The sequence below is a fragment of the Symphalangus syndactylus genome, chromosome 14 (genome assembly GCF_028878055.3).
Source record: "Symphalangus syndactylus isolate Jambi chromosome 14, NHGRI_mSymSyn1-v2.1_pri, whole genome shotgun sequence".
NCBI classification, from domain to species: domain Eukaryota; kingdom Metazoa; phylum Chordata; class Mammalia; order Primates; family Hylobatidae; genus Symphalangus; species Symphalangus syndactylus.
In genome coordinates this window covers 80,007,767-80,032,469 of record NC_072436.2, presented here as the reverse complement: position 1 = coordinate 80,032,469, position 24,703 = coordinate 80,007,767, and the positions used below count along the sequence as shown (strand labels likewise).

The 24,703-nt window shown below is 41.1% G+C and overlaps 1 protein-coding gene across 2 annotated transcripts in view; it reads left to right on the top strand.

Moving 5' to 3' along the window:
• Window positions 1-662: 662 nt before the first annotated feature.
• Window positions 663-24,703, top strand: part of PAPOLG (poly(A) polymerase gamma) — a 43,289-nt gene continuing 19,248 nt past the window's right edge. Inside the window, exons 1-8 of one of the 2 annotated variants that reach the window (XM_055240564.2) lie at window positions 663-951; window positions 4,596-4,757; window positions 6,197-6,263; window positions 14,009-14,090; window positions 14,322-14,431; window positions 15,995-16,048; window positions 17,055-17,166; window positions 20,571-20,660. In XM_055240564.2, the coding sequence (XP_055096539.1) occupies window positions 935-951; window positions 4,596-4,757; window positions 6,197-6,263; window positions 14,009-14,090; window positions 14,322-14,431; window positions 15,995-16,048; window positions 17,055-17,166; window positions 20,571-20,660 (694 nt within the window). In that variant the 5' untranslated portion in view covers window positions 663-934. The remainder of the gene's footprint in view (window positions 952-4,595; window positions 4,758-6,196; window positions 6,264-14,008; window positions 14,091-14,321; window positions 14,432-15,994; window positions 16,049-17,054; window positions 17,167-20,570; window positions 20,661-24,703) is intronic. The other variant, XM_055240565.2, reaches the window with a different exon arrangement.

Below are 24,703 nucleotides of genomic sequence, written 5' to 3'. Positions count from 1 at the left end.
CAGTTCTTGACTTCCTTTTCTTTGTAATGATTTAGTGCTTGAAATTACTTCTACCTTTCAGCATTTTAAAATTGGTCATTATTTTCCCATTTTCATCCCCACACTCACATCGAACATGATCTCCACTATTTAAAAGTGTAAGATTTTTGTTTCAGCCTGGGATTTATCCTATTGCAAACTGCTAGCTATTGTTTTCAACCTCTGTCAGCTAAATGCCAGAATGTCACTAATCAAAGGTGGTACTTAGGGGTGAAGTGAACAGTTAAGCCTCCAATTTACAAGCTTGTTTTTCCCTGGGATACTTGTGTTAAAGTCGCACGTTCCTGGGTGTGACCCTTTCGAGACAAAATCTCAACTGGTGAGTTAATTACGTATAACTATAATTAAATCAAAGATGTAGGATAATGCAGGCGTTGAAATAATTTTTGCTAGGCAAGGGTGTGACCTTTTTAAAAAATGTATGATATATGCTGCCATTCGAGAGGCAAGGAAAACATATCTCCAAATTTCCTTCCAAGCGGTCTACTGGGATTGACAGTACCGCGGACAAAGGAGGGCACCAAATGCTCCTTCGAACCAACGGTATACTGAGAGCCCTGAGCCTGTGGGCGGGGCCCCGGAGCCTCCCGGGACCCAAAGGCAGAGGGGGCGTGGCTGAGGGTGGTCCAGACCTCCAGGGGCGGGGCTGCGGCCGGCGAGAGGCAGGCTGGGAAGCGGCGCCATATTGGCGTCGGCCGCGCTGTATTGTCATAAATAGAACCGGTTTTGTGGTGTTTTCACTACTCGGTTGGATGCCTCAGCCATAGTAAGTGGGAAAGTGAGCGAGCAAGCGAGCTACTAGCGACCGGAGGAAAGTGAACAGGGGGAGCAGGGAACAGCAAGAACAGGACTCCAGAGCGATAAACACTCGCTGGAGAGGGAGACGCAGGAAGCGATGAAAGAGATGTCTGCGTAAGTGGTGGGGGGCGGCGGTTGGGGTGAGGCGGGTAGGGGTGAGCTGGGGTGGTCCGTCTGTGTCCTTGTTTCCGTTCCCTGTCCCTTGCGCCCTGCACGCAGCTCGCCGGGATGGTCTCCTTCCCGGCTCCCGGCTGGTCCGCAGGGGCACCTCCCCTAAACCCGGCGGCTCACCTGGCCACCCCTGCACGGACTCGGGGACTCCGGGAGTCCCCAGCTGTCCCGCCTCCGAGGACGCCCTCAGAAAAGGATGAGGAGGGAAAGAGGTGCCTGTGTCCGTGGGGAGAAATTGTCGGTCACTCGCCTGCCCCCAGCACTGTCTGAGCCCGTCTGCTCCTGTCTGCATTGGCGCAAATACCATCCCCCTGCCTCCCCCTCCTCCCTTGCCGACCGGCTGTCTCCAGGTCTTCAGGAGTGAAAGACCTATCGCAGCCCATGCGTTTCTCTTTCATATGAGGCTAAAGTCTTTTCACCGCCGTCCCCACCCTCTCCCTCACCCCCTGCCTCCCCACCTACCCACAACATCTACCGGTCTGTACCTCTTGTTCACACTTTGATAAGTCAGAAACAGTTCCCATACTTGGCTAGATTTTGTTGTAGCTTCTTCCATTTTGGTCTATTAGGAAATAATTTAAACATGCAGAAAAATGTAGAGAATAACATAAGCATCATTTGTGGAGCCACCACCCATTTCTCCCAAAACGTAACTGTACACACACACGTACATACACACACAGACACACACACACACACACACACACGGTGTGTATGTACATATCTATTTATTTTAAAAAGAAATCAAGCATTCCAGATACATCTGAAGGACTCTCCTACCTCCTTCTCTGGTCCCAATCATCTCTTGCTCCAGATGCCTCCACAGTCTTGAATTTGATGTTTATTGTTGCTGCGTGTTTTTTATTTTACTTCTTTTTTTTTTTTCGCCCTCGAATCATGGGAGCTGCATGTTTTTTAATGCTATTTCTACATACACATTCATACACATTTGTTCATAATAACTGGCATAGTTCTAGTTGTTTTTAAACTTTATATAACTCGTATCACACTTGGAATTCTGTAACTTCTTCAGCACAACATAGTATCTCTGAGCTTTGTTCATGTTAGTATTTTAGTTGTAATTAATTAATATTAATTATTGTATTGTATTCTATTGTAGGAATACACCCTAATTTAATTCTTTTCCTGTTAGTGACTATTTTAAGTTATTTCTAAGTTTTTAATGTTACAGTGTGACAGTCAACATTCTTTTACGTGTCTCTGTACGCTTGTAACTAGAATTTCTCTAGGTTGTTTGCCTGTAAGTGAAATTGATGGTTTGAAGGGAATGTGGGATTCTGTTGTTTACTTTCGTCTCCCCTCTAGATGGAGGAAGTTCAGAACCTAGATTTGGAATTTTAGGGCCAGTAGGCTAGTTGGCTAACTTTGTCAGCATGCAGGTAAGAAAATGAGGCCCGTCATCATGGTGTCAGAGCTGAAGTAGTTAGGGAGGAGAGAATGGAGTAGTGAAAAGAGGTTTTGGAGTTCAGATTCTGGCTTGTCCTCTCTCTTTGACTTTCAGATACTTATCTGTAAAATGGCACTTATTCAGTACCTCTTAGGATTATTGCGATTGAGTGATACTATATAGATATGTAGATAATTACTCTGTCCTATTCACTTACCATATGTATTTACCTATATATTACACAAACAATACCAAAACACTGCTCTAGCTTTCTCAGAGGTAAAAAGCCAAATCTTTAAAAAGAAATTACAACTTGAAATAACTAATTGAAGTTTTGTTTGTTCTACAACAAAATAAATACAGAAGATAAATTAACCTGTGTTTTGTTTTTTGGGTTTTTTTTTTTTTGAGTCATTTTGGAAGGTATACAGGCTATTTTATCTTCCATATGATTATTTCTCCCTCTCTACCTAATGAGATTTTTTTTTTTTTTTGAGACGGAGTTTCGCTCTTGTTGCCCAGGCTGGAGTGTGGTGGCGCGATCTTGGTTCACTGCAACCTCTGTCTCCTGAGTTCAAGTGAATCTCCTGCCTCAGCCTCCCGAGTAGCCGGGATTACAGATGTCCGCCACCATGCCCAGCTAATTTTTTGTATTTTCAGTAGAGACAGGGTTTCACCATGTTGGCCAGGCTGATCTTGAACATCTGACCTCAAGTAATCCACCCACCTCGGCCTCCCAGAGTACTGGGATTACAGGCGTGAGCCACCACGCCCGGCCTCTAATGAGATCTTTAGCTATTACAGCGTGTCTTACTCTGTGCTCTTAGCAGTGGTAAGACAGTGTTTTGATCAGTTGAAATCCAAGAACAATTAAACGATCTCTATTGTATGTTGCTTTTTTACAGGGCTAATTTATTCAACTTGAAAGATTGTTTCTAATTTTGAGATTACATTCTTACTCTTGGTGTTAATGGCCCTTCATGGAAGCATGGTGAAGATAAATGGTAGTGTTGGTCGTTTAGTGTGTATGTTTTTACTTTCATAGCAAAATTAGAAGTTTTGCCAACCCCTGTTGGTCCCAGTATTTATTTTGAAGTTGATTAGTTTGTGTAAACTCAACATCTCAGAACTTCAATTGGCTGAGCGCGGTGGCTCACGCCTGTGATCCCAGCAACGTGGGAGGCCGAGACTGTTGGATCACCTGGGGTCAGGAGTTCGAGACCAGCCTGGCAACGTGGCGAAACTCCGTCTCTACTAAAAATACAAAAATTAGCTGGGTGTGGTGGCACACGCCTGTGATCCCAGCTACTTGGGAGGCTGAGGCAGGAGAATTGCTTGAACCCGGGAGCCGGAGGTTGCAGTGAGCTGAGATCTCCCCAGTGCACTGCAGCCTGGGAGACAGAGACTCCATCTCAAAAAAAAAAAAAAAAAAATCTCAGAACTTGTGTTGTACTTTATTCAAGACCGTAGTTTCCTGATGGCTAAGATGTTTGGAGGGTGGCTCATGTATCTTCCAAAAGATTGCCAGTAGTATAAAGATTTTTATTTCAATGTGAAGATGGGATGGGTACCAGTCTAAAATGAAGAAAATAATTAACTAGAATCACAAAATACTAGGACTGTAAACTCTGATTCAAGCAGAGGATGTTAACCTCGGTTTCCCAAGGACAAATCTAATTGTGATTTCTTTTTAAAAGCCAGATTATTTCACAAGGACCTTCTAATGGGATGTTTTCATTTCTTTCCTAGGGAAAAAAACCCATTGTTTTTACTAAAAGCTTTCTTTCAAGTGGTTGACTGCTTTTCAAAGATTCCAGAATCTGGATGGCACTTGACTTAAGTCTGCAGGGTAGTGGAGGTGGCCCTGGCACAGATCCCAATCAAACTCTGGGTTTGAGCTGAGTGGTGTTGGTACAATTGTCTTGATGCCAACACATGCTGCGCTTGGCTTGAAAAAACATGCTAACCATGAAAGCTGTAGGCAGTATGAATAGCGCCTTCATAAACATAAACATAAAATACCCATTTTCCTTTAAAAGAAAGTGTCTGCCACTACTGTTAGTACTAAGTAAACTTTTAAGGTAGCTAAATTAACATGAGTAGATTGAGAGATTCAGTGTATCAGTATAGTATATACTTTAAATTTTTTCTGTTTCATTTTTACTACTTTCTTGAACAGAAACACCGTGCTGGACAGCCAGCGTCAACAAAAGCATTATGGAATTACCTCTCCAATTAGTTTGGCATCTCCTAAAGAAATTGATCATATTTACACACAGAAATTAATTGACGCCATGAAACCGTTTGGAGTGTTTGAAGATGAGGAAGAATTGAACCACAGGTATGTCATTGAAAACCATTAAATATTTGACTGCATTATTTAATCATGAATTCTACGAACATATTGAATACCTACTGTGTCTCTACATACAGGTGCAGAAATGACAAAAAGAAAAATCTTGGCCCTCTTGGAGCTTACCTTTTAGGTAGGGGTTAGAGGAGGAGATTTGTCATCAATAATATCAGTATTACACTCGTGAGTAATATTACATATGATAAGTGCTACTGAGAAAAAGCTGAGGGGGTAGAGGTTTCAGGGAAAGCCTCATTTAGAAAGTTACATTTAAGGGAAAATTTAAAGATGAAGGAGGGAGCCATGTGTCTGTCTGAGGGAAAAGTGTTCTAGGCAGAACTCTTGAAGTGGTGTATTTGAAGAGTACATAGCCAAGATACCCTGGGTGTCTGAGCAGTGAGGAAGCAGGAAAATACAGGCTTAATGAAAGCAAGGTGGGAAGGAGCTTGGAGGGCAAGAGCTCTTAGGACCTTGTAAGGTGTTGTCAAGGTTTGGTTTATTCTGAGTGAAATGAGAAGCTATTAGGGTTTTGAAAAGAAGATTGACATGACGACTTAAAAAAGTTTTAACGGTCACTCTGGCTGCTGTATTGAGAGTAATCTTAAAAGAAGTGCAAGGGCAGAGCAGAGAAACCAGTTAGCAAGCCATTATAATAGCCCTAGGAGGAAATGATGGTGGCTAGAACCTGGAGGATGGTCGTAGAGGTAATAAAAAGTAGAAATCTGGATATATTTTAAAGGTAGGGTTCTTAGGGTTTAATGACTGGAATGTGTGTGTGAGGGGTCAAGGATGATGGCCAAGATTTTTGGTCTTAGCACCTTGAAGGATGGAATTTCATTATTTGTGGAAGACTGAGGAAGAAGTAAGTTTGGACAGAAGTTCAGTTTTGCATGTTATCTTTGGGATGTCTAAACCCTACTTTTCTAAATGTGGATTCATTTACACCATTGGTTATAAGTTTGTTTTAATAATACCAAACTGCTTCAATACTATTAGACAGAAATTAGCCAGTAGTTAGTTCCCCCATTTTAATTAGTCAAAGACCTATTACTAGCAATGAGAGAATTCTAGCTTCTATTACCACATTGAATTGAATTAATTCCATAGTAAAGCCAAGAAAGTTGACAATTCACTAAGCCTTTACAGCCTCATTGAAGGCAATTTTATGATTTTTATTAGGGTTTTTGAATTTTGAAAATAGCCCAAAAACTAAAATACTGTAATCAGATTTATCACCTCTTTGGCACTGTTAAGGATCTAAGAATGCCAAAGAGATGGCCCTGTGTCAATAGATGTGATAGCATTATCACATGTGTGTTATGGTTTTACCCTAGCATCAACACAAAGGGTACTGCCTATGTGGGTTTTTAAAAATACTGTTTGTTCATTTGTTTGTTTGTTTTAATCTGAAGCATTTTTTTTTATAGGCTGGTGGTTCTTGGTAAATTGAACAATTTAGTAAAAGAATGGATTTCTGATGTCAGTGAGAGTAAGGTAAGACTCTAAACTATGTGGAATTCTTGTTTTTATTATATCTGGTCATTCATCCTGGCAATAAGATGCTGGTGTTGAGAAGTATCTGAAATATATCAAAGCTTGGCTGTCTGGTATATGTAGGAATGAACTGGTCTAGACGGTTGAATTTCTAAGTAGATGAGGATTTACCCAGAAGTAGCCAATATATAGCTGTGAGTTCACATAATTGTCTTATTTGACTCATATGTAGTAGGCCAAAATTTAAATATCAGATTTTACTTAAAAATCACATTTCAGCTGTTTAATAAGATCTGGCAATGCTGGGCCTGCCTTTGTGCACGGCAGGAAGAGGCTTGAAGGGGATTGGGCTCCTGTCTTCCATTGCCTCATGGCCCCCACCACTCCCTGTTTTCTTTGCAAGGTGATTAATTGAGCAGTTACTATGTTTCTCATGTGGTATTCCCTTATTTGCCTACCTGCTTGGTTCCTAAGACATAGGAATTTGCAAACTAATTTATAACTACACAACCTTTTTCCCCTCCTGTAGCTTAAAGTATTTTTTTCCTGAAATTGATTACATTTTCCTGCTTTGTGTAGTGCAGTGCTCCCTTGGTATCCTCCGGGGGATTGGTTCTGGGACCTCCAAAGATACTAAAATCTGTAGATGCTCAGGTTCCTTATATAAAATAATACAGTACATATATGCATGTTACCTTTTCATATCCTTTTGCATACTTTCAGTCATTTCTAGATTACTTAAAATATCTAATACAATGTTAATGCTGTGTAAATAGTTGTCACTGTAATTTTTTTTTATTAGCATGTTTAAATTTTTTTTTCTTCTTTTGAGATGGAATCTCCCTCTTTGGCCAAGGCTGGAGTGCAGTGGCGCAATTTTGGCTCAGTGCAACCTCCTCCTCCCAGGTTCAAGTGATTCTCTTGCCTCAGCCTCCCGAATAGCTGGGACTACAGGCGTGTACCACCACACTGGGCTAATTTTTGTAATTTTAGTAGAGACATGGTTTCATCATGTTGACCAGGCTGGTCTCAAACTCCTGATCTCAGGTGATCCGCCTGCCTCAGCCTCCCACAGTGCTGGGATTACAGGCTCGAGCCACCATGCCCAGCCTAAATTTTATTTATTATTATTATTTTTTTTGGAGACAGAGTCTTGCCCTGTCACCCAGGCTGTAGTGCAGTGGCATGATCTCACCTCAGCCTCCCCAAGTGCTGGGATTACAGGCTTCAGCCACCACGCCTGGTCATAAATTTTTTTTTTTTTTTTTATAGACAGGATCTCCCTCTGTCACCCAGGCTGCAGTACAGTGGCACAGTTATATAGCTCACTGCAGTCTCAAACTCCTGGGCTCAAGTGATCCTCCCACCTCAGCCTCCTGAATAGCTGGAACTGTAGGAATGCACAATTGTACTTGGCTTATTTTATTTATTATTTTTTGTAGAGACAAGAGTCTCACTGTATTATCCAGGCTGGTCTCAAACTCCTGGTCTCCAGCAGTCTTCTGACCTCAGCCTCCCAAAGTGCTGGGATTACAGGCATGAGCCACTGCGCCTTGCCTAAAATTTGCTTTATTTTTTATGGCTTTTTCCCCCCAATATATTTTTTTTTGAGTCTTTTTTTAATTTTTTTATTTTTTTAATCTTTTTTTATTATTAATTTTTTTTTGCACACAAAACAATAAACATTTTCTAAAAATACATACAAACAAAAAGATGCATATCAAACATATTAGGAAGGTTGCACCTTCCCACTCCGCCTCCCAGAGTGGGAAGACGGGGAATAGAAATGGGGGGTGGGAATTAAAGAAAATAAATGAGAGAGGAACTTTGTATGGATCAATGATAATAACTCAATCCTCTATTTGACAAAGAAGAAGGAAGAGGAAGAAAAAGAAAGTGGGATAAAGGATCAGAAAGGGAGGAAAATAGAAAAAATTAGAGTATGACTCCAGGGTAGACCTGTTTTGTTGTCGCTGGGTTGGTTGGTTGGTTTGTCTGTTGTATTTTTCATATGTTTCGCCATGTTGGCCAGGCTCGTCTCGAACTCCTAGCCTCAAGTGATCAACCTGCCTCGGCCTCCCAGAGTGCTGGGACTACAGGCGTGAGCCACCACGTCCAGCCCCCACATTGCTTCTGGCCTCCGTGGTAGACCTTCCAGATGGGGCGGCTGGGCAGAGGCGCTCCCCACATCCCAGACGGGGCGGCCGGGCAGGGGCGCTCCTCACTTCCCAGACGGGGCGGCCAGGCAGAGACGCTCCTCACTTCCTAGACGGGGTGGCGGCTGGGCAGAGGGGCTCCTCACATCCCAGACAATGGGCGGCTGGGCAGAGGCACTCCTCACTTCCCAGACGGGGCGGCCGGGCAGAGGCGCTCCTCACTTCCCAGACGGGGCGGCCGGGCAGAGGGGCTCCTCACTTCCCAGATGGGGCGGCCGGGCAGAGGCGCTCCTCACTTCCCAGACGGGGCGGCCGGGCAGAGGCGCTCCTCACTTCTTCCCAGATGGGGCGGCCGGGCAGAGGCGCTCCTCACTTCTTCCCAGATGGGGCGGCCGGGCAGAGGCGCTCCTCACTTTCCAGACGGGGCAGCTGGGCAGAGGCGCTCCTCACTTCCCAGACGGGGCGGCCGGGCAGAGGCGCTCCTCACTTCCCATATGGGGCGGCCAGGCAGAGGCGCTCCTCACTTCTTCCCAGACGGGGTGGCCGGGCAGAGGAGCTCCTTACTTCTTCCCAGACGGGGTGGCCGGGTAGAGGCGTCCCCCCAATATTTTTTATCCATGCATGATTGGTTGAATCTGCAGATGTGGAACGTGCAGGTACGGAAGGCTAACTATCTTTTGAATATAATTGTTTTTGTTTTTGTTTTTGAGATAGAATCTTGCTCTGTCGCCCAGGCTGGAGTGCAGGGGTGAGAGCTCAGCTCACAGCAGCCTCTACCTCCCAGGTTCAAGCGATTCTCCTGTCTTAGCCTCCCAAGTAGCTGGGGTTACAGGCGCACACCACCATGCCCAGTAAAAATTATATTTTTAGTAGAGATGGGGTTTCACCATAGTGGTCAGGCTGGTCTCAAACTCCTGACCTCAGGTGATCTACCCGCCTCAGCCTCCCAAAGTTCTGGGATTACAGGTGTGAGCTACCACACCCGGCCTTGGTTTTGTTTTTGTTTGAGACATGGTCCCTCTCTCGCCCAGGCTGCAGTGCAGTGGCATAATCTTGACTCACTGCAACCTCCACCCCTGAGTTCAAGCAGTTCTTTTGCCTCAGCTTCCAGAGTAGCTGGGATTACAGGTGCACGCCACCATGCCCAGCTAATTTTTGTATTTTTGGTAGAGATGGGGTTTCACCATGTTGGCCAGGCTGGTCTCGAACTCCTGACCTCAAGTAATCCATTCTCTTCGGCCTCCCAGAGTGCTGGGATTACAGGCATGAGCCACCGTGCCCAGCCTCACAATTGAATTTTTATTATTGTCTGAGAATCACCACTGCAAAGATTATTTTACTGGCTGTACCAGAATAAGGGAGAGAATGTTCAACTGGGTGATACCATTTGCCTCATCACTAGGTAGCCCATACTGTTATATTTTAAGGTTTTTGTTTTTCATAGTTTTCCCATCTTTGCCTTAACAGCAGTCAGTTGAAAGGTAACGTCTCACAGTTGTCAGTGTGTCTAGCTGTAAAGTCCCTTTCTGCCCCTTTATCTGCATGGATTTAGAAATTAGGTAAACAACTGAATTTTTTTTTTTTTTTGGAGATGGGGTCTTACTCCATCACCCAGGCTGGAATGCAGTGGCACGATCTCAGCTCACTGCAACCTCCGCCTCCCAGGCTCCAGCAGTTCTCCCACCTCAGCCTCCCTAGTAGCTGGGACCACAGGCATGTGCCACCACGCCTGTCTAATTTTTGTATTTTTGATAGAGACGGGTTTTTGCCATGTTGGCCAGGCTGGTGTCGAACTCCTGAGTTCAAGCAATCCACCTGCCTTGGCCTCCCAAAGTGCTAGGATTATAGGCATGAGCCACCACACCCAGTCTAGAATTCTTTCTTTTAACAGCTTTTATTATTTTTTTCTGTAGCTATGATAAATATGTAGAATTGGTTCTTTTAAATAGTAGGCTCAGAATAAAGTTGAGTCTCCTAAAGACTACAGTCATTGAGTTTAACATGGTCTTTATGCTACTTACTTCTGTTGCCAAAAGGCTGTCTGCCTCATTTCTGAACTCAGCAGGGTTATCAATAGTTGAAGTTATTGGATGAGTCAAATTCTGAGCAGATGGAAATGCTAGTCACAGGTAATCAAAAAAAATAAGTTAGTTAACATCTTCCATTGAGCAGATGAGGTCATTTTTCTATGTGAATTGTAATTGTCTCTTTCGTGTGAGGGAATGGGGGAAGGATCTCTCACTGTTTGCCAAGCTGGAGTGCAGTGGCATGCATAATCATGGCTCACTACAGCCTCAAACTCCTAGGCTCAAGCAGTCCTCTCACCCCAGCCCCCCAAGTGGCAGAGACTGCGGGTACACATCCTGATGCCTAGCTACTTTTTTTTTTTTTTTTTTTGTAGAGATAGGGTCTTGCCATGTTGCCCAGGCTGGCCTCAAACTCTTGTACTCAAGCGATCCTCCTGCCTTGGCTTCCCAAAGTGTTGAGATTACAGGCATAAGTCACAACCACGCCCAGCCTATAATCCTCTTTTTTCTTTCTTGTTTTTTTAAATTAAAAAAAAAAAAGTGACGAGGTCTCACTGTGTTGCTAGGCTGATCTTGAACTCTTGAGCTCAAGTGAACCTCCCACCTCAGCCTCCCGAAGTGTTAGGATTATAGGCATGAGCCACCACTCACAGCCTATAATTCTCTTTATGTATATTTTACTTTGGAAAGTAACTGAAGGATTTGGGTTTAATCAAAGATGATTTGAATCTGTACACAATTGGGATATTTAAATAGTGTAGAATCCCAGATCAAATCATTTTTGTTAGATACTTTGGGTGTGGCAAACTGATTTAGTAGATCACTTTCTCATAAATCATGCAAGAATCAGACTTCTCAAAGTAGAAATGTGAACTAAACGATTTTTTTAAGGTCCTGTCTTCTCTGTCCATTTCATTCATGTTAATCATCAATAAATTTACGGATTCCTGGGCATGGTGGTGCATGCCTGTAGTCCCAGCTACTCAGGAGGCTGAAGCAGGAAGACCTTGAGCCTAAGAGTTCAAGGCCAGCCTGGGCAACATAATGAAACTCTGTCTCTTTTAAAAATCTGATTAATTTACTGGCTTCTTTCTAGCTATAAAATTATTTGTGATACTCTTAACATTAATATTCATTACACAGAGGCATTAACAAGCATAATATCCTGTTCTATAGATACTTATATTCAAGTTGAAGTTAATCAGCAGATATTATTCTTTAGAACTTGTACTGGGCATTGTGAGAAAATACAGAGAAGTAGTAGACACAGTTCTTAACTCTGAGAAATTTAAATATGATTGAAGATTAAATATGAAATATGATTTTACATACCAAAGAAGTCAGTAAATATAGCAAAAAAGAATTTAAGAATTGTAATGGCAGAGAGCACAGAGGAAAAAAAAACTTGTTAGGGAGTAGGGATAAGCAGGGAAGGCTTCATGGAAGAGGTGGAACTTGAAGTGAACTTTTTAAAGTGAATGATACTGATACCCAGAAGCTGGACATGGTGGCTCATGCCTGTGATCCCAGCACTTTGGGAGGCTGAGACAGGAGGATCGCTTAAAAACAGGAACTTGAGACCAGCCTGGGCAACAAAGAACCCATCTTTGCAAAAATTATTTAAAAATTACCCAGACACAGTGGTACCTGCCTGTAGTCTCAGATACTCTGCAAGCCAAGGCCGGAGGAATATTTTGTGCTCAGTAGTTTGAGGCTGTGGTGAGCTAAGATCACACTGCTGTGCTCACTTCAGCCTGGGCAACACAGTAAGACCCCGTCTCCATCTGTTAAAAAAAAAAAAAAACCCAAAAAACAAAAGATGCCCAGAGAGGATGGGCAAGCACTTGAGGCAGGAACAATGGCAAATGCAGTGAAAAGGAGGTTGGATTCTGTAACCATGTTGGTTGGTTGGTAGTTGGAGCTTCAGAAAGGAAGATAAGAAGACAAGGCAAGAAAGATCCCTAGGAACATGTCGTGGAGATTTTCAACAACAGGCCCAAGGATCCTTACCTCAGTAGTTAGGGAAGAAGACATTGGCAACTTTTGAGTAGAACAACTATGTTTAGTAGAGTAATTTAAGAACATCAGCCAGTGAATTTTATACAAGATAGTGAAAGAGAAAAGGAAGATTAATTAGGGGTAGTTTAGGATGCCATTAAATAGCCTAGAATTAGGGGAGTAGTCGTTGAATAGAAAGGAGGCCACAAATGTGAGGGATATAAGCTAAGAATTGGTAAGCCAAGAAGAAGGAAAAGGTTTGGGCAGTAAGGATAATGAGGAACAAAAATAGAGAACTCAGAAGCAATATCTGACTGTTAATATTGGAAGAATTTTTTTGCTTGCTTGAGGCTGGATATTGAAGTGGATCAGGATACTTGAGTGAATATCTGATGGGCTTTTGGAACTGGCTCTGAAGAGGTGAAAATTAGCTTTTTTTCTTTTTCTTTTTTTTTTTTTTGAGGCAGGGTCTCACTGTTGCTGAGGCTAAACCTCCTGGGCTCAAGCAATCCTACCATCGCAGCCTCCTGAGTAGCTGAGACTGGAGGCACACGCCACCATGCCTAGCTAATTTTTTATTTTTTGTAGAGATGGTGTCTCATTGTGTTGCCCAGGCTGGTCTTGAACTGGACACAAGTGGACCTCTTGCCTCAGTCTCCCAAAGTGCTGGGATTATAGGCATGACCACGCCCAGCCAAAAAGTAGCATTTTAATTACGTTATAATCCAAGAAATGTTAATTAAGCTTGTTAGAATAGCTCTCATAAGGAGATCATGTCAGGAATGACTCCGTTCTTACAGAAAGGTTGTAGAGCTAGAATCAAGAAATTAAACATACCTGTCACAAAAACTAAAGGGGATATGGGATTGGCCAAGAGTGTTTTAGAGAGCTGAAAGCACATTAGTTTGGTAACTGAGAGTTCCTTGGTGACTACCAAAAGAGTGATGAAGCAAAGGACAGGCAATTGGAGGGGACAAGTATGGTCAAGTGATTAAAAAGAAAAGCTTTTCTTCAGATAGAGATGTATGCATGTGTAGTGGGGGTGAATTTGTTTTGTCTTTCCTCTGGGAATACCCTTATTCAGATCACAGCCAGAGGATCCGTGAAGTACTTTCACTAATCTAATCTTGACAAGGTTGACAAATCTAATCATGCATCATTTGCTCAATAAAGGCCAGTAGACATTATAGTGATTTTTTTTTTTTTATTTTTTGAGATGGCGTTTTGCTCTTATTCCCCAGGCTGGAGTGCAATGGCACAATCTTGGCTCGCTGCAACCTCCACCTCCCAGGTTCAAGTGATTCTCCTGCTTCAGCCTACCAAGTAGCTGGGATTACAGGCACCCACCACCACGCCCAGCTAACTTTTGTATTCCTAGTAGAGAAGGAGTTTTGCCATGTTGGCCAGGCTGGTCTCGAACTCCTGACATCAGGTGATCCACTGGCCTCGGCCTCCCAAAGTGCTGGGATTACAAGTGTGAGCCACCATGCCCAGCCAACATTGAGGTAACTTTTATGCTAAATAATTTGAATAATTGAATGTCTTCTGCTTAATTTTATTTTAGAACCTCCCACCTTCTGTTGTGGCTACTGTTGGTGGTAAAATTTTCACGTTTGGATCCTATAGGCTTGGAGTACACACCAAAGGTAACTGCTTTTCTGTGTTCTAGTGCTAAGAACATTCAATAACAAACTCTTGTTCATAATTAGAAAATATAGGAGAACAAAGTTCTCATTATTTCACTACTTAGAGCTAATCATTGTTAACATTTTCTTGTACTCAGCTTCCATACTTTCTTCTGTACATATGTTTGTGTGTACTTAACAAAGAATATAACACATAATACATTCTTAATTAAAAATTACTTTAATTTACAGGAGCTGACATTGATGCACTTTGTGTAGCTCCAAGACACGTGGAAAGATCTGATTTTTTTCAGTCTTTTTTTGAAAAATTGAAACATCAAGATGGCATTAGAAACTTAAGAGTAAGTATCCTCTGGCATTTAATATTTTGAATTTAGATTAGTAACAAATATCTATAAAAGCTAGGGCTTAAGACACTGAAATACCTTCTAAGTTACTATTAGGAGGTATTTAATAAGAGTAACTTTAATAAGTGATGATTAAATGATGATTAAGAACATGGGCCTTAGAGTTATACAGACTTGGGTTGGCATCTAGAATCTACTACATAATAGCTCCTAGATCTTGGTCAAGTAACCTAATCCTCTGAGCCTGTTTCCTGATCTGTAAAACGGAGATGTGGTAATAACTTTTTTATGAGGTTTTTGTGTATTGATGAGATATTTACATAAACCATTTACTGTAATAGCCAATAATGATTGATACATATCAAATGATGAGTGCTATTATGTGTAAGGTTCAGTTAGTAACTCTTTATATGTGTATATCTAGCCATTCATTCAGCAAATAAAATTTCAGCACCAGTAATTTGTTAGATGCTGGCATTAGTCTTACAGATACAATAGTAAACAAGACATTGTTTATTGAGGAGGGGGTTATGTGAACTAAATAAACAAAACAGTGTTAATGCATTCTGAAGTGCTAGAATAAGGTGAAGGTCAAAGAATCTGTGATATTTGGGGAATCTGGGAATGTTTTTAGACAAGGAAGTTAAGAATTTGTTAGGTTGGGGAGTTAAGAAAGACTCAGAAAACCATTATTTCTACTAATCTCAACTGTATTAATAAAATTTTTGATAGATTAATCATGAGCTTTCATTATTTTAAAATTTCTAACTCTAGTAGCCTTTCTAAATAATCAGTTTTCAGTTTAGACTCGAAATTATAAGTACCCAGAAGATAGCAGGTTTTCGTTTTTTTGCTTTTTGTTTTTTATTTTACTTTAAGTTCTGGAATACCATGTGCAGAATGTGCAGGTTTGTTACGTGGGTATACATGTGCCATGGTGGTTTGCTGCACCTATCAACCCGTCATCTAGGTTTTAAGCCCTGCATGCATTAGGTATTTGTCGTAATGTTCTGCCTCCCTTGTCCGCCACCCCCCGACAGGCCCCATTGTGTGATGTTCCTCTCCCTGTGTCCATGTGTTCTCATTGTTCAACTCTTACTTATGAGTGAGAACATGTGGTGTTTGGTTTTCTGTTCCTATGTTTGCTGAGAATGATGGCTTCCAGTTTCATCCATGTCCCTGCAAAGGACATGAAGTCACTCTTTTTTATGGCTGCAGATGATAGCAGTTTTGCTTTCCAGTTCTGAGGAATATTTTTAGAGGGATAATTTAGATACTGCTACAGGCATTTTGTGTATCTTACATAATACAGGTCACAAATTAGAAATACTTACCTGGAATGTAAGACCAAAAACATTTTCACTTTGTCTATTGTGTTAAAATACAAATCGGGAGTAAAGATATTCACATTATTGGTAGTTAGGAAGGATAAAGAAGGGATTACACGTATGTGGTTAAAATACAAATTGGGAGTAAAGATATTCACATTATTGGTAGTTAGGAAGGATAAAGAAGGGATTACACCTGTGTGTTAATAATTGTTTTCATTTTTTGTAGGCTGTAGAAGATGCCTTTGTACCTGTTATAAAATTTGAATTTGATGGTATTGAAGTAAGTGTTTAATATTTTTCTGACTTTACAATTGAACTGTTTAACTTGCAGGTTTGTTTTCTGAAATCAGGCTTAACATAAGTGCATATTTTAAAAAATCAAATAATCTTTTTTTTTTTTTTTTTTAAATAGATGGGGTCTAACTCTATGGCCAAGGTCTAACTCTATGACACAATCATAGCTCACTGCACCTTTGAGCACCTGGATTCAAGTGATCCTTCCACCTGAGCCTCCTGAGTGGCTAGGATTCCAGGCACACACCACCCCACCTGGCTAATTTTTTGTATTTTTAGTAGAGACGGGGTTTCACCGTGTTAGCCAGGATGGTCTCAATCTCCTGACCTCGTGATCCATCCACCTTGGCCTCCCAAAGTGCTGGGATTACAGGCGTGAGCCACCGCGCCCGGCCCATATTTTTAATTTCTAAGAATACTACTCTATTCTTTAAATGTTCCTTTTTATTTATGTCTGCATTTATCTACAGCCTCCTGACCATATTTCCTAGATAGAACATTTTTATCTGCTTTCTTAGGTCTACTGGGTCTGTTACCACGTATCCATCTGCTTTCCAGCTTTCATAGCTTTTGCTGTTGTCATTTTCTGTTCTTTGTCCTAGTGAATTTTGCCTTTAACATCAAAATAATACTAAACACAAAAAATTAAATTTTCCTGGTATTTTAGTGAGGTTTCAAGAGGGAGTGAATGTAAATGTGTGTTGGATCTTCTATCTTTATCTAGAAATTTGCTCATAAGCCTTTGATTTTTTTTTTCTGCTTGGCATATATGTTAACATGTAAATGCTTTCATTAATTTGAAAGTTTAATTACCTTAATACAACTTTATAGTGATTTTCCCATGTGAGACTGCCTACATAGGCCTATTGAAGCTTTGGTAGAACTTCCCAAACTAGTAATCAGAGCTTTTCACATTTTTATGGTGGGATGGGAGAGGATGGATTAAAAGGAGAAAATGTAATTTTTTTCTCTTTTTTCACATCTTTCCAAAGATTGATCTAGTCTTTGCAAGACTGGCAATACAAACCATATCAGATAATTTAGATCTAAGAGACGACTCTCGCCTGAGAAGCCTTGATATAAGGTGTATTCGCAGCTTAAATGGTAAGCTTCTAAAAAGAAATCTCAGATACCTGCTTCAAAACAATTAGAGAAATATAGATATTTTTGCTGAATTGACTATTAATTCAATTTTGGAGATTGGACTCAGTTTAAAATGTAATTTTCTTTATACAGATAATGTGACCACATTTAAGAATCCTAAAAGCCACAAATTTATTTGAAAGGCTGTGTATATTTATAGTAGTGGTTCTCAAACTTACTAATCTCAAGACTTCTTTACACTCTTAAGATTTATGGAGGACCCCAAAAAGCTTTTGTTTATGTTGGTTATATCTGTCAGTATTTACTATGTTAGAAATAAAAACTGAGAAATTTAAAAAATACTTATTCATTTATAAATAACCCATTTTAAATTAATATAAACTTTTGTGTGTGAAGAATGGCTTCTTTTTTCTTTAACATTTTGCAAGTCTCTTTATTATTAGGCCTGATAGAAGACAGCTAGATTCTCATTTATGTCTACAACTGATTGTAATATTTTGTTTTGGTTAACATATAAGAATAAAATCTGGCTGGGCGTGGTGGCTCACGCCTATAATCCCAGCACTTTGGGAGGCCAGGGTGAATGGATTACTTGAGCCCAGGAGCTCCAGACCAGCTAGGATAACATGGTGAAACCCCATCTCTACCAAAAATAAATATTTAGTTGGATGTAGTGGCACTCGCCTGTAGTTCCAGCTACTCAGGAGGCTGAGGTGAGAGGATCACCTGAGCCCAGGAGGTGGAGGCTGCAGTGAGCCATCATTATGCCACTGCACTCTAGCCTAGGTGACAGAGTGAGACCCTGTCTCAAAAAAAAAAAAAAAAAAAAGAGGCCGGGTACAGTGGCTTATGCCTCTAATCCCAGCACTTTGGCAGGCCGAGGCAGGCAGATCACCTGAGGTCAGGAGTTTGAGCCCAGCATGGACAACGTGGTAAAACCCCATCTCTATTAAAAATAAACAACTAGCCAAGTGTGGTGGTGCTTGCCTGTAATCCCAGCTACTCGGGAGGCTGAGGCAGGAAAATCGTTTGAACCCAGAAGGCGGAGGTTGTGGTGAGCTGAGATCATGCCACCGCAATCCAGCCAGGGTGACAGAGCGAGTCTGCTTCTCAAAAAAGAAAGAAAAAATCTGTCCTTTTAGTTGGAAAAGGGAGGAGTGTTTTAATAGCCGTTTCAGATAATTATGGATATTCTTCTTAAACTTGGCCTGTAACATTTTTTTTCTTTTTAACAGTTTTATTGAGATATAATTACATACCATTATACACCTCACTGGTCTTTTTCTTTTCTTTTCTTTTTTTTTGAGACGGAGTCTCACACTGTTACCCAGGCTGGAGTGCGATGGCGCGATCTCAGCTCACTGCAACCTCCGCCTCCTGGGTTCAAGTGATTCTCCTGCTCAGCTTCCTGAGTAGCTGAAATTAAAGGCATGTGCCACCACGCCTGGCTGATTTTTTTGTATTTTTAGTAGAGACGGGGTTTCTCCATGTTGGTCAGGCTGGCCTCAAACTTGATATCAGGTAATGCCAACCTCAGCCTCCCAAAGTGCTGGGATTACAGGCGTGAGCCACCATGCCCGGACTTCACTGGTCTTTAGTACACTACAATCCAATGTTAGGATATTTTATCACCCTCAAAAGATCCTTTATACCCATTCGCAGTCATTTCCCTTCCAATCCCTAGTCCCAGGCAACCACTAATCTGCTTTATTTCTTTGTAGATTTGCCTCTTAAAGACGTTTCATATAAAAAGTATCCTATGTGGTCTTTTGCGTAAGGTTTCTTTCATTTGGCATGTTTGTGAGGTTCATCTGTATTTGTTCTGTTTTGTTGCTGAATAAAAATGATAGTTTCTTAAAGGTTAGAGTATGGAATCTAAAACCATATCAGACTTTTTGTATTCTGTTACATGACAGTCCACTGATCTGTCTTGTTCTTTGAGTGGTCCCTTTATTCATGCATGATTTTGTACTATCATGCCTTGGTCATTTGGAAAATATTGGTTCACAAAGTTATTTGGATCTTCCAAATGTTAATACACATTTCACTATAAAATGTGGAAAAAAAAAAACAGCATTCATTAGTGACCAGTCTCAACAAAGTATGGAAAGGTGTGAAGCTCATAGTAACAGATAAAAGTTGTCTAAAATTCAGATTTAACTTGAAAGGTTAAATTTTATTATTGGCAACAAATTTTGTCATTTGTTTTACTTGAACTGAGGGGTTCCTTTTGTCCGTGTTTAAGGAAATACCTAACTGAATAACTATAGTTTATCTGCCAGTTATTTTTTCAGGTAAAACTGGTGTTCCTTGAAAAAAGCAGGTAGTTCAGCTTACAACTCACACAGTCTCACATGTCCTTTCCCCACCTTTATTTTTAACTGCAAGTGTGTGGTGGTGAAGATATTTTCTTCTGCTAGTACAGTTTGTTGCCCCATCTGTTTTTTTTTTTTTTTTTTTTTTTTGAGACAGGAGTCTCGCTCTGTCGCCCAGGCTGGAGTGCAGTGGCGCGATCTTGGCTCACTGCAGACTCCGCATCCCGGGTTCACGCTGTTGCCCCATCTTGATTGACTGCCAAGGTACCTGCAGTTTTATCCACCGTTTCTTTTGCACCATCGGTGCAAATGTTAACACAGTGAAAAAAGCAAAGAAAGCCTTAGTATTATTATAAAAAAGTTTGACCTCACAGATTCCCAGGGGTACCCAGACCATACTTTGAGAACTAATGTCTTTTTTTTTTTTTTTTTTGAGACAGAGTCTCACTCTGTTGCCCAGGCTGGAGTGCAGTGGCGTGATCTCAGCTCACTACAACCTCCACCTCCCGGGTTCAAGCGATTCTCTTGCCTCAGCCCCTTGAGTAGCTGGGATTATAGATGCCCACCACCACACCTGGCTAATTTTTGTATGTTTAGTAGAGACAGGGTTTCACCATTTTGGCCAGACTGGTCTCGAGATCCTGACCTCAGGTGATCCACCCACCTCAGCCTCCCAAAGGGCTGGGATTGAGAACCAATGTTTTATAGTGTCTTTTGTTGGACCGAATCACTATTGTACTTTGGTGTATTTCCAGATTGTAACAGTAAATTACAGTATTTGTGGAAAAGGTTTACATTGAAATAATTACAGTGTCGCAATTGGGAGGTATTTGATTAATAGTCAAATAAGGAAGAAAACTAAAAAATACTCAGACACATCTCATTTTGGATTGCATTACCCATGTCTTTTTTAATTATCCTAAAGCAAACTGATTTCTCATAAGTGGTAAATTTCATATACATAAAATAAACCCCAGTGTTTTATTATCTTTCATATTTTTAGCATTCGAGAGTCTGGAAGTTAGGAGGGCATTTGAATTAACTGAGAATTTGCTGCATAGTGAAAAATGAATACTTTGTCTTTTTCAGGTTGTAGAGTTACTGATGAAATTTTGCATTTAGTGCCAAATAAAGAAACTTTTAGACTCACCCTAAGAGCTGTCAAATTATGGGCAAAACGTAAGTATCCCTAGTCTTTTATGTTTGCATTATAAAATTTTAATTTTCTCTTGCCAGTGAAAGAAGCATATATAGAAACTCTGAACCTAATGATATTGTTGGAGGTTAAGGGCCAATAAACTCTGGAATAGCTATTTGCTTTTCAGGTACAGTGGTTATGGTGTTTTGATAAGTAGTATACCTCTTCCTCCCTTGGTCAAAAACTTAAAAGCCCCTGACTTTTCATCTTAGGTTCAGTCAGGCGGTCAGAATAATTCAGAACTTGAAGACTGATACCCTCCCTGTGGGTAACACCATCTTATGTATCTTTGTATTCCCACCAGCAAAGAGTCTGGTTTACACTGTAGTAGGTGTTCATTAAATGAAGAGCCTACAGTGATGACTTTCACTTGTTTTTACCTTATAACACTTTTCTAATAAAGCCTGGAACTGTTACTAGTTTATATATATAGTTTATATATTTAGGTTCATAAAAATCCCTTTGCTTACCACTGACCTGGCACAGCACATTCTGTATTATTATTTAAGCACACCTCTGAGATATTGCAGGTTTGGTTCCAGACAACTGCAGTAAAGCAAATTAATTTTTTTTTTGTTTCCCAGTGCATATAAAAGTTACATTTACCGTATACTGTAGTCTTTTTTTTTTTGAGACGGAGTCTTGCTCTGTCGCCCAGGCTGGAGTGCAGTGGTGCGATCTCGGCTCACAGCAAACTCTGCCTCCTGGGTTCAAGTGATTCTCCTGCCTCAGCCTACCAAGTAGCTGGGATTACAGGCACGCACCACCATACCCAGGTAATTTTTTGTATTTTTAGTAGAGACGGGCTTTCACCATGTTTGTCAGGCTGGTCTCCAACTCCTGACCTTGTGATCCGCTCGCCTCGGCCTCCCAAAGTGCTGGGATTACAGGTGTGAGCCATCAAGCCTGGCTCCAAAATGTGTTTCTTAAATGGTAAAACAAGAAGATAACTCCTTGATCCATGGGCTACAGAATAGATGCTGTATTAGCAGACATGAAAATAACTTTAATCTCCAAGTATATGTCCACTGGAGCTCGTGGGTGACTAGGTGCATTGTCAAAGAGCAGTCCTACTTAGAAAGGAATCTTTTTTTTTTTTCTGAGCAGTAGATCTCACCATGGGCTTTAAAATACTCAGTAAACCATGCTGTAAACAGCTGTGCTGTCATCTAGGCTTTGTTGTTCTGTTTGTACAGCACGGATTGTAGAGTGAGCATCATTCTTAAGGGCCCTGGGATTTTGGGAATGTTAAATGAGCATTGGCTTCATTTTTTTTTTTTTTTTTTTTTGTTTTTTTTTTTTTGTTTTTTTTTTTTTTGTTTTTTTTTTTTTTGAGATGGAGTCTCACTCTCTCACCCAGGCTGGAGTGCAATGGCGCGATCTCAGCTCACGGCAACCACCGCCTCCTGGGTTCAAGTGATTCCTGCCTCAGCCTCCCAAGTAGCTGGAATTACAGGCATGTGCCACCACACCTGGCTAATTTTTGTATTTTTAGTAGAGATAGGGTTTTACCGTGTTGGCCAAGCTGATCTTGAAGTCCTGACCTCAGGTGATCTGCCCGCCTTGGCCTCCCAAAGTGCTGGGATTACAAGCATGAGCCACCATGCCCGGCCAGCTTCAGTTTAAAGTTACCAGCTGTATTAGCCTCTAACAAGAGAATCACCTACCCTTTGAAGCTTTGAAACCAAGCTTCTCCTCTCTAGCTGTGAAAGTCCTAGATGGCATCTTCTTCCAGTATAAGGCTGTTTCATCTACATTGATAATTTGTTGTTTAGTGTAGCCACCTTCATCAATGATTTTAGCTAGATCTTCTGGATAACTTCCTGCAACTTCTGCATCAGCACTTATTGCTAAATAAGTCAGGACTTATTTAGTTGTGGAGATGGCTTCTTAACTTAAACCTTATGAACCAATCTTTACTAGCTTCAGACTTTTCTTCTGCACCTTCCTCACTTCTCTCAACCTTCATACGATTGAAGAGAAGTTAGGGCTTTGCTCTGGATTAGACTTTGGCCTAAGGAAACATTGTGTCTTGTTTGATCTTCCATCCAGACCATTAAAATTTTCTATCAGCAGCCAGGCGCGGTGGCTCACACCTGTAATCCCAGTACTTTGGGAGGCCGAGGCAAGCGGATCATGAGGTCAGGAGTTCGAGATCAGCCTGACCAACATAGTGAAACCCCATCTCTACTAAAAATACAAAAATTAGCTGAGTGTGGTGGCACGTGCCTGTAATCCCAGCTACTCGGGAAGCTGAGGCAGGAGAATCACTTGAACCCGGGAGGCAGAGGTTGTGGTGAGCTGAGATCGCACCACTGCACTCCAGCCTGGGCGACAGAGTGAGACTCTGTCTCAGAAAACAATTTTTTTTTTCTATTAGCAATAAGGCAGTTTTACTTTTCTTGTCATTCCTGTATTCACTGGAGAGTAGCACTTGTAATTTCTGTCAATAACTTTTCCTTGGCACTCACAACTTGGTTAACTGATTGGCACAAGGGGCATAGCTTTCGGACTATCATAGCTTTCAACATGCCTTTTTCACTGAACTTAATCTTTTCTAGCTTTTGATTTAAAGTGAGAGACATGTGACTCTTACTTGAACACTTAGAGGCCATTAAGGGTTCTTAAATGGCCTAATTTAAGTATTGTTGTGTCTCAAGGTATAGGGAGACCTGAGGAGAGGGAGAGAGATGGGTAATGACCAGTTGATGGAGCATTCAGAACATACACATTTACCAAGTTCACTGTCTTATATGGGCTCAGTTTGTGGTGCCCCAAAACAATTACAATAGTAACATCAAAGATCACTAATCACAAATCCCATAACAGATATAATAATAATCAAAAAGTTTGAAATATTGTGAGAATTACTAAAATGTGACACAGAGACATGAAGTGAGAGCTTATGCTGTTGGAAAAATGGTGCTGATAGATTTTCTCAACTCAGTGTTGCCGCAAACCTTCAATTTGTAAAAAACTCAGTATCTGTGAAGTGTAATAAAGCAAAACAATAAAACGAGGTATGCCTTTATATTTATTTCGTTTTATTTTTTTAGATGGGCTTGCTCTGTCTCCCAGACCGGAATGCAGTGGTGCAGTTATAGCTCACTGCAGCCTCAACCTTCTGGGCCCAAGCGATCCTTCCACTGTAGCCTGCCAAGTAGCTAGAACTACAGGCATATGCCACTATGCCCGGCTAATATTTTTTTTTTTTTTTTTTTTTTTTTTTAGCAGAGACGAGGTGTTGCTATGTTACCTAGGCTGGTCTCAAACTCCTGAGCTCAACCAATCCTCCTGCCTTGGCCTCCAAAAGTGGTGGGATTACAGGTGTGAGCCACAGTGCCTGGCTGAGTGTGACAGTTAAAGGTTTCTTTTTGGGGTGCTGAAAACATTCTAGAATTGATCATGTTGATGATTGCACAACTCTCGGTATACTAAAAAACCGTTGAATTGTGTACTTTAAATGGACGAATCTTATGGTATGTGAATTACATCTCAATAAAGCTGTTCCAAGTTAAAAAATAGCAACACGTGGCTTGTGGCAACCATATTGGACAGTGCAGGTCTAAAAAGATACTAAGCAAGTAGAATTTGTCCTTGGGCTCAAGTGTCTTGTATACTTAAGATAAAGTAAAATTTGCACTGAAGGGATGACATGAACAATGTGCCCTTCCTTAAAGATAAATGCCATGTTTTGTCAGTTAGATGCATATTTTTCATATTTACCATGTCTGAAATTGGTATTTTGTAGGTTTTTTCTTTTGCTCTCTTGGCGGCACATAATATAGATAGCTATGTAAGAAACGGTCACGACAACCATGGTGGTGCAACCCTGTAATCATAGCTACGCAAGAGGCTGAGGTGGAGGATCAGTTGAGCCCAGGAGTTTGAGGCTACAGTGAATTATGATTGTGCCAGTTCACTCCAGTCTGGGTGACAGAGTGAGAACCCATCTCTTAAAAAAAGAAAAAAAAATAGAAATGAGTGATATCAGTGGTGTATTCTACTTTATGGAGAGGTATCC